Source organism: Brugia malayi (assembly GCF_000002995.4).
Source record: "Brugia malayi strain FR3 genome assembly, contig: Bm_v4_ChrX_scaffold_001, whole genome shotgun sequence".
Lineage (NCBI taxonomy): Eukaryota > Metazoa > Nematoda > Chromadorea > Rhabditida > Onchocercidae > Brugia > Brugia malayi.
Window position 1 is genome coordinate 14,820,969 of NW_025062479.1, and position 11,275 is coordinate 14,832,243.

At 24.5% G+C, this 11,275-nt stretch overlaps 1 protein-coding gene across 1 annotated transcript; it reads right to left on the reverse strand.

Moving 5' to 3' along the window:
- Window positions 1-8,997: 8,997 nt before the first annotated feature.
- Bm1086 (Uncharacterized protein) lies at window positions 8,998-10,552 on the reverse strand (the record flags this gene model as incomplete). The annotated part of the gene is made up of 3 exons (XM_001892421.2): window positions 8,998-9,284; window positions 10,216-10,347; window positions 10,498-10,552. The coding sequence occupies 3 exons, from the start codon at window positions 10,550-10,552 to the stop codon at window positions 8,998-9,000; spliced, it is 474 nt and encodes a 157-aa protein (XP_001892456.2).
- Window positions 10,553-11,275: the final 723 nt, after the last annotated feature.

The following is an 11,275-nucleotide window of genomic DNA, read 5'->3' on the forward strand; positions in this document are numbered from 1 at the left end:
GATTTCTTACTTGTTCGTTCATGTTGATAAAGTTTCAGACGAATCCCCTTAATTTCATTATTGACCATGGAATGTCGACCGATTTTTGATGATACACTTTACCGAGTATTCATCGAGGTAGTCCACTCTCGATTGTATTTTCAATGCTGGAATGTTCTAAGTTCTCTCCTAGCATTTCTAATTGTCGAAAAATTCTTTCCATTCTTTCAACAGTTTCGATCCATTCCTTATCGTTTCGTTTAATTGACTGTAGTTCATTGTATAGTAATTTGATTATTGTCGACGAGTCTCCATATTTTTCGGCGTTGTCAACTCCGTTATTAATAATCTGAGCACTACCACTATTTGCCCATCTAAAATTCTCATGCTATAAAATGAAGTATAGGTGACCCTAAAACATTACCATAACAAATGATAGCTTTTGTCGGGTTCTCCATCGAAATTGGGTAGAGATAGCTGAGGAAGGTTGATGTTGGGATAGGATGTCGGCGTTGTCAACTCCGTTATTGGCAGTTTAGAAGTTATTTATTTGATTTCATTATTAATTTCCCTTTTGTACATAATCAGCTGATAGTGGCCTCCTTTGCTTCGTGCTTCAGAATGAAGATATTTTGCTCTCCCGTAGCTATTTGTGCGTAGTTTTCCTCATCTTCTTTTTTCGTTTTGGATTTTTGGGCACCTCTATCCACTGTTTATTTAAAGCTTCGATAGAGTCAGTGCACATTTGCAGTCGAAGAATTTTTTCATCTATGAGTGATTTTTGGTTTTGTTAATTTCGAGTCGTTCGTGATTCGGTAAGGTTGGGTCTGGAGATTGGATATCCATAGTTTTTACCTCATTCAATAATCTTTCTAGACGGTCCTTTACAGTTTTAATACTTCCAATAATAGTAAAAGCCATTGTAATTCTATTTTCCGTCCGGTTCGTGGCACCAAAAATTTTGTCGGGGATTTTGAAGAACTTCTTGGTCAGAAGAGTAGATGATTTAGGTTAGTTAAGTTCACTTGACTTACGTGAAGTTTGTAGAACTTGAACTGAAGCTTTTGCTTCTTATCTGCAAGCGAGATCGACCTACAAATATATAGTGGAGTAATTGAAACAGCAAAGGAGTAAGTGGTACTGTTGAGTGAGTAGGAGGAAGAGAAGACTGCACCGATCGTTTCGTTGTTGTTATCAGATTAAAGAAGGCTTTTAAGGATGTAGAAAGTGGGATGGGTTGGCTTAGCAGATTAACATTTACAGTGAAGACAGATGTACATTTACTATTTGAGGTTTAGATAAAGGATTCATTGTTTCAAAAAAAAAATGGGATATAACAAAGGAATAATGAAGTGGTTTGTGGTGATGAATCATTAGTATTATTCTAAACACTTGTTGTGTAATAAAAAATTCTTCGGTTTTCCGAAGAAGGTATAATTAGCTAATGGAGGAAAATTTTAGCCAAGGAAGTAATAGTTATTAGTATTCATTTGCCAAAACTAATATTAGCAGAAATTTTCATTTAATGAATTTGTAAACGTAAATTTCAAAATGATTATTGATAACGAAGCTTGTTGGTCGAGTAAATATAGATTGTTATAAGAAAAGTCGAGAAATTTTTTTGTAAAATTAATTTGTAAAGTTAAGCAAAATTATTGTTAGAATTATTTCTTCATTAGTTCCTCTCATTCATTTCATACAAATTAATACGATAACAAAACTATTAAAATAAAAACAAAATAAAACCGGATGAACACTTTTCAAATTTCAAAAAAAAAACTTTCAAATTTAACATAACAAAAAATGAAACCGTTAAAAAAATGGTTGTTACTGATTACAATCAAAACCTTACTCTAATAACTGATTCTAATCAGAATCTAACTTTGAATTACTTGATTAATTTATATTACACTACATTTTTGACCTTTCTAGCTTTTAAAGTCACAAATGCAACTTATAATTTTTAATTTCTACATCTATCAATTCTAACATATTTTACGTCAAGTAATTCTATATGATGGAATAAATAATTATTATTAACCAAAAAAAAAATCATTTTTATTGATGTCACCAAATCTTTATCAAGTATGAATTCATTTGATATATTATATTATGCATGAAAAAATTTCAATCATATCCATTGCAATTATTTTGTTTATTTTCATTTATAGCAATCATTTGATCAGTTTAGAAATTGTTCTATCGATTGAATTCGTAGTGCGTTCAATCACTTTCCACTTATCAGCGATTAATGACAATCTGTTTGTGATAAAGTCGGTGAAGATGGATGTTTTGAACGATGATGACGACGACGACGAAGTGGTATAATCACTAAATATTCTGATATTCCCCGAAATAAATTATTTCACATTTTAATGTCATGATAAAATTTAATCCAGTAACAGTGCTTTAAAAATAATTCTATAAAAAATAACTGAAAAATTTAGTTCTTCATAATTTTATACTATGAAAAAAAAAAAAAAAAGAACTCACACATGGTAATTCTGATGGGTAGAAATATCAATAACTTTGACATTATCCTTAATTTCATCCATAAGTCAGAGGTAAACTAAAATAATTAAATTCAAAAATTAATGATAACAAACAAAAAAAAAGAAGAGCTTTTTGTTCCTTTATTTATTCTTTAATTATTAAACAAAAATTATTTTTTCTAGCTATGTGCTGTTTATGAATGAATAATTAATCAGTAAAAGTACGTAACTTATTAGAAGGAAAAATTTTGCATTCGTACGTTGTACTAATTTTTATAGCTTACTAAAATAATATTGGTATTTGATAAATTATTGTCAGAAAAAAGTTACAAAAAAAAGAAACGGAACTGGAGCAACTTGCGTATTCCATACATCGAAGCTAACGGGTTCATCATCTTCCATTTCACTACATATTGTTTGTAATATACCCATTGACAGTGTCACCATAAATTTATTCTGAAAATTATTTTCATCATTATATCATTATTATGTACTACAATTTTTATAGACTATTATTTTTACCATCTCAAAAATAATTATGATCATGAGAATTATTGCAAAAATAATTAGCTACGACCTTGCCTGAGAAATTAGATGTTTGAGGAAAACGTGAAAAAAATTACAAAATACTTCAATATTTTTGTAGTCAACTGAAAGATAAAAATAAATAAAAAATAACAATCATTAAATTTGAATTATCACTTCATTTACGTTTGTCTCATAAGTGTTTCCATATCTTACAATTATGATTCCATATCTTTTTTTTTATTGCTCATTTATGTAAAACACTATGCTGTCTCTAAATTCTCTCATTCTCACAACTGTTACTACTCTTATCACAATTATTCAGTCAAGATTACTTGAAGTGAGCGGAATTGTTGAAAGGAGAATTGTAGTTAATTAAATATAAGCTATTTCAGTTATTCGAAAAAAAATTTTCTTTTTTTTTTTTTTTTTTTGAAGTAAAATGAAAAATTGACGAAATAAATAAAATTGGAATAATGTGAAATATTTTGAGTAAAATAATTAGGAATTATTTAAGTACTGCAACAATATATTAGAAAAATTTGTAATTTTGCACTTACAACAATACATTTAGTAATTTTTTATAAATCAATTTAAAAAGAAATTTAAAAAACGCGAAAAATTAGCGCTGGCGTCAATAAAATAACATTAATTATTTATCATAAAATGTTTAAGTCTGATAAACTCAACAAAAAAAAAACATTAAAATTTAATGTAAAATGGAATAATCAAGCATTAACTTAGTAAAGTAAGGATAATCAGCAATATTATCAATGAAAATGACATGAATGCTATTTTAAGCTTCATTTTTGTTGTTTCCTAGAAGCTTAATTTTATCCATTTTATTAAATTCATATTATTTGATGTAATTCTCAAGAATGATAATTAATTATGTAAATTAAATAACATTTTTTTAAGAAAGGAAAGTAAACGAATTAAAAATGGTTGCAAACGTATGTTATACGGAATGTGTCAAATCATACGTGTTATTTTTCGTTGATTCAATGCATATCATTTATAGCTGCAACCAAGACTGTATAATAGATTCCAATCATATTATTATTTACCGCTTAGCAAAAATTAATTTCACAGTAAATATACTTATACTTTTATAAATTCATGGTACATAAAAGTTAGCTTGTTATTTTTCACAATAAACACGTAATATTTCATGTATTATTGAAATTTAAAAATGTGAAAGATAACTGTAGAAAATACTGATCATTTCAATTAAAACTAAAACTTAAATACTGCAATTCTTGAAAATTTTAATCAATACAATAATCAATAAATGAGCGATTTTTTCCTGAATCACCTGTGCAATTATATTTGACGTAACGTTCCACTATCAGAAAATATAGATATGTTGAAATAATTAATTTGAATATCAATTTCACATCAATGTTCGTTTTATTGAAATTTCAGAGCTTTATGCTTAATTTTATGTTTGCATCTTAGCGCGATATATGCGACGGATATTTGAAAAATGTTGAATTCAAGCAAAAAGTGTTGAAAATGATCGTTAATTGCTATTAATCAATCAATAGCAAACGTTCTGGAAGCAATGACCATAACAATGAGGTTTGTTCTAATTAAATAAAATAATTATCAAAAGATTGAAAGCATATTGCATAAGGAAAATCGAAAAGATCTATCAAATTTTGATTAATTAGATAAAACTTGTAATATTGTCTGAAAAATTATTAAAAAAATTGATCATTTCGTCTATTTTAAATTACTTTCATATTTTTTTTACAAAAAAAAAAAATGAAAAAATTGACCACTTCGTCTATTTTAAGAAAAGCGTATATATACTTCCAAAAAAAAAAAAAAAAAAAAAAAAAAAAAAAATGGTATGTCATATGGATAAAGTATTGTCATACAAAGCGTTTAGCATCAGCACAAAACAAAATAACTCAAAAAGATTTAGCAAAACTTGCTTAAACCCTGAATTTCGATGCTAAAATTTTGCTACATTTCCTCATTTTATTTTTTACAATTCATGCTAGATAAGAATTTTTACAAATGAATGATTTTTTCATAAATTTAAGAAATTGATATTTAAATTCAATTTATACAATTATAATCTTTTCAATTGAAATTGATTTTAATAATTTTTTTTTTGATTGGACATCAACATATTACACGAAACTATTTATTATAAATTATGATTTCAAATTTTATATGGAACAAGCAGCATATAACCTTGAAATATTACTAAACTTTTTTTAAAATCAATTGTCTATGATACTGCATATGTTTTATATAAATAAGTTTCATAAAAAGAAGAAAAAAGAAAAGAGAGAACTGTTTAATAAAATTTAAACTGATCAAACTAAATTGCTTTGTGTTAACTAAAATAAGAACGTATGATAATATGTTGTTAATTTTATTTTAAAAATATTTTAATCAAAAGAAAAATGCTTTATATAATTAGGCATTGTCGATTTAATTAAATTTAACTTGAAATTTCAAGGAATCATGCGCGAAGTATGGATTGCTTTTAGCATAATTCTGTTATTACTAATATAATTCGTACTCACTGATATTTTTGTTAAATGTTGTTTTAAGGTTTGAAATTAAATCATTTTTTCTACGTCGTACGCCAATTAAATATTTCATTATAATTCGTTTCTTGAGTTAATCAAATTTTTCGGTTTTTTTTTAATCTAAAATGAAGTATTCATATTACATTACCGTATGTTTTGCTAGATTTAAAGATTCAAATTAAAAAAGAATTTTTTTAATGAATTCAAAATCGTTAAGTATTCAATTATTGATTCATTCAAAATTGCACTTTACGAAAAGATTCAAGTAATATAATCAAGTAAAATAAAAGAAATAATTTAAATGATAACAGTGATTGTAATTGTTATCATTACTGAAGTTTTTTCATTTTTTCATTTGAAAACTTTACTCTTTGCAAATGTTTTATCGCACTAAGAAATGAAAAAATACTATTATCAGAGCAAAAAATTTGTTGTATTTCAGTTTCCTATTGATATTTTAGATATTATTTTATTTTTTTTTCGTAAGTTGTATTGCTTTTATAGGTTTTATAGGTTTATAAATTATAGAATTTCAAAAAAAAGAAAAGAAAAATTAAATTCCAGCAACTAAATTTCAATGATGATGATTACACAGTATGATATCAATTAATTATATAATATTAGCCATTTATAAAAGTTCATTCATTGTTGAAATTATCAAAACTATTACCAAAAATTAGAATGGAAAACGAGTAATTCATTATTTAATATATTTAACGATATCTGCGAGTAATTGTAAAAAATTTTTAATTAAAAAAAATAGGATTAATAACTTCATTACTGTAATATATATTCATTCTAAATTATTATTACAAATAAGGGTTAATGAGATAAATATAATTTGTTTAAAAGTAAACCAATGCAGTTAATCTTACATTTTATTTAAAAATAAAAGACAAAAGGAAAATGAGTGGATAAGATCACTTATCATTTCATTGCCAATTAGGTATTATCTGATAATAATAGCTAAAAGAGACAAATTGAAAATTTAAATAAATTTTAAAATTTTGCAAAATAAAAACAGTTTCTGAAATTTTCCATTGATGGTCAATGCATTAATTTATTTTTCCCATTATGAATCACTTACTTTTATTGAAATGATTCAAATTAATGATGCAAAAATAATTTTTTGCAACTTTCAGTTAAAACTTTTTGAAATTATTTCTTGAATTGATTTATGTTTATAATTAATTAGTGAATAATATATATTCGATCATTTGCATTTTTTTAAATTCCTTTTTCGCATTATCTTACTTAAAAAAAGAAAATTCGTTAAGCAAATTTTTTGTGGAGCGAAATTTGAAATAAAATTTAAAAGTGTTGAAATCTGTTAAATGTTTCTTTTCTTTTATCCTATTGTTTTTTTAAAATTTTTCCTAAAATTATTCTGTTATCCGTATCACACGAAGAATCATTCATTATCAATTTTGGATTTAAATTATAGAAGGTTTATGCAAATTCATTTGTATGTTTACAAGAGTTAATAAATATTTGATAAAAAAAAAATCAGATCACTGGTGAATAATCAATTCTGCAAAAGATCAAATCAGATTGATTCAAATGACCAACTCATAATTAATTTATCTTCGGAAGCACTAGAAACAGTGGATGATTCGACACTAATAAAGTAACAAATGTTTCTGGATCAATAAATTTAAATTTTCCTAATTCTCTGATAATTAGTCTTCTCGTGATATGTTTCATAAAAATCAGTTAGATTGATGAAACAATTTAAAATTTTTCAATTTAAAGTCATAATAGCTAATCATCATCTTAATATTATTAATATACAAATTCATGGAATATATTACAACCGCTAAGTCTAACAAATAAAAATATAATTTCGTATTTAAATTTGAACATCAAAATTTGCCATTCAAAAAAGACTTAAAAGAAAAAATAGCCAAAAATTATCAAACTTTTATCATCATTTCTTGTCAGCATCATTTATTAGCATCATATGAAAAGCATTTGAAATTTCATCTAAAATTTTATTGTACAACAATTTTGCCTAATTTGTCGCAGAATTTAATTTAATAGATGCAATCAATGTTTATTAGTTTGGTAAATTGTTTTGTTCTAAGTTTAAAATTTTTTTAAATTTGATAGATGAAATGATTGTTTATTATAATATGTATGCCTGTTGAATTCCTTTGCATGCATATGCATATATATTTGCCACTATATTTCAGTGAAAATTAATTTGTTAATAAAATATGCTAATCTGAAAAAAATGAAGACAGGAAATGATTAAATTATAATAATTCCTTTTCTTTTTTTATATCTATTTTTATTAACAAAATTTTAATAACTTTTCAAAAAAAAAAAAAAAAAAAAAAATGAAAAGAAAAATATTAAATAAGAATAGCAACAAAAATAAAGAAAAATAAATAATAATGAGAAATGATTTTAAAATTTAAAAAATTAATAAAAAATTTTTACCATTCCAAATTTTATTTTTCTTTTAAATTTTCATGACAAGTAACCAAATGACCATTTTCCGTCAGGAAATGGCGGATAGAAATATCCTCGAGATTGTTGAGATCGTACATTACGTAATGAATTCATTGAATTCCCTCTTATATTATATGGTGGCATAATGATGCGATCAGTGAGTGATATGTTTCCAATAAATGGTATCACTGAAATTGATGCAAACGTGATCGTTGTTGTTGTGTAGTAGTGATAAGTTGCATCACCATCGATCATTATTATCATCCGGAAAATTTCAATAATTGTATGCAAAAGTAAAATTGTCTTAATCAAAATTTGTACTTTGAATTAATTGCATTTAAGTTTTTTTTTTTTTTGAAATAATGTGAAATAGTATTTAAATGAAAGAAGAAACTTTAATAAAAGTTTAAAAATTGAAAGTTTTTTCACTTAAAAATTTTGTGCTAGAACTATCTAAAAGTTAATCATCATAAATTCAAAAATGATCTAATTATTAAATTGATTTTTTATTCACTTAATGCAACGTGCAAATAATGTATATATGATCGAAAGAGAAATTTAATTATTTCTAATGATTATCGAAATATTTGAAATCAAATCTTAAATCTTTGCTAATTGCAATGCATAAATTTCGTCAAGGAATTTTATTCTAAAAGATCAACAATTTACTTCTGAAGTAGTTGCGGTATTATTAGTAGTTCCGAAATCTATATCAATATTTTGTCTGTAATACTTAATTACTATACCAGTTAGAAAAATCAAATAAATAAAAAAATTTTGCAATTAACTGAATAAAACAAATGAAATATTTTAATTGTTACAGTTATGCAACACTTAGAATATACTCATCTACTAAAATTGCTAATATTCATAAAGGTTAGGTCAAAAAAATCTTATTAATTTTAATTGTTTACAAATAAACCTAATATAAAAAAAAACAAAGACAAAATGAATAACAGTTGGAATAAATGACAAATCTGGGGAAAAAATGTTGTAGTTTAATATTCAGAAATGGTAAAATCTTCAATCCTACAAAAAAAAAAACCAAAAGAAAAAATAATTAGCTTTGTTTGAGCAGTTCGTGAATTGGTCAAATTTCCACTTCTGTTAACAAATTCATCATCATCGTTATCACTGTTATCACCATGAACCAACCGTGGTAGCAATTCATTAGGATCCATATCATCGTCCCAGTGAATAATACTATCATCATCTGATAGTGATGGAAGTTGTTCATCACTTATGTATGTTTCCGCTTCACTTTCTCTCTCATTGCTTTCATTACCTTAAAAAAAAAAAAAAAAAAATAAGGCAAAACAAATTATCATTAAAAATGCTTAAATTTTATCTCAAATGAATTAATTATTTTAGTTTTTGCATATTTCATATGATAAGAATATTGAAAGATACCATAGTAATAACTAAGGAAGTTAATTAGTTTAATGCTTAAAAAGCGATTAGAAGATTTTCAGTTGATAGTGATTTCAAATTGTTTATAACTATTCAAATACTTATCAATTAAATTGAATAAAAACATTTAGATGCAAATGTTAATTAAGATTGGTGATCTAAATTGAAGGATAAATGATGAAAATGACATTTTAATATGAATTAAAAATTTCTAAACTATTTCAGGAATGTTGCAATTTTACCTCAAAAAAATAACATTTTCTATGAGACAATTTCGCTGATAATTTAAACATGCCGAGAAATTTTAAATCTTACATTATAGATCATTCAAAAAAAAAAATTACTCCTACTAATTGTGAATTATAAAAAAGTTGGTAAATGGTTGGCATAATCATGAATCTGACTTTAATGACCTCTAATATCACAGTATCAATAAATTTATTTAAAAAAACATATAATATATATGTAAAATTTTCTTTTTTTTAAAAAAAAAGAAAAACTTTTTTGATGATTTTTTAATTTTGAAGTTATCCCGGGATCAAACCAATTATTTTTGCATTATATTCACTTTTTACATTTTATTACTATCATCGAATTCTCTGATAATAATGACTTCTGATATAAATGTAAAGAATACTTCTCACTTTCTACTTTTTTTTCTGTTTTCTGTGGGAAATTCTGTGATAAAAATTTATTAGAAAATGATTTCCAATATGTTTAACGCTGAAAAAATTTTTTTTTGGTTTTTATAAAAAAAAAAAAGATGAATGCCATTTTTATCATATTAGAAAATTGAACTGATAAACCAGAATTATTATTATCGTCGTCATCACTATCATTATCATCATTCACAGGCATATATTGAATGTGAATCAATTCTCTTTCTTCATCAGGTATAACTCTTCCATCACGAAGATTAGCGAAATCCCTTTTTGGATCTGAAAAATTATCAATTTATTCATTTACTACATAAAACTATCCCACTAATTTTATATAAATTAAAAAATAATCTAATTTTAATATTTTTTTCTTAGTTCAAAAGAAATTTTTTTTTAATTACTTGTTGATTATTAAATAATAATTCAAACCATAATAATAATATCGCCGATGAATCAAGTGATCGTCCAGTTGTGAAGAAACCATTTTCCCAGTCTTATTTCTACTAGAATATTTATTAAAATATCTTTACATGAAATGTGAAAAGAAATTTTTGAAACATTATTAGGCAATTTAATTAGTTATCTTTCACAATTGATTAATTTCAAAATTTAATTTCAAAATAACAATCTATCATAAATGAACTGCTATTAACCTTTCAAAACTATTAAATATAATTTTTATCACTTCCTGATAATTATTTGCCTCAATTATTTTATTGATTAATTTCTAGGATGACAAAAAAATATCACCACCGTTCCACAAGCATAAATCTGTGAAAATTTATCAAGCATATCACAGTGATAAGAATTTATATCATTTTCATTTTTTATAATTCAAAATTATGCATATGCAAATGAATTAGAATTAGTCACGCCAAATACGTGTGTAGTTTTGAATATAAAGCGTAAATTTTGCATGAATCCAATTTATGAATGCCAAAATTTTCTTTCCAAAAAAAAGGGAAAACAACTTCTCAGTTCTTTTTTTTTAATAATACAATTTTGGAGATATAATTGCAAATTTATGAATCAAATTTCACAATTTCAAATATCGAATTTCAATTTTAAATCAAAAGTGGATGCATGTATAATGAAATGTTGTGGTTTAAAATTAAATTTTAAATTTCCATGTTACCTCAAAAAGTCGATATCGGAAAAAGACATGTTCAAAAATAAAAAGCTTGCAAATAGATTAAATATTTATTGA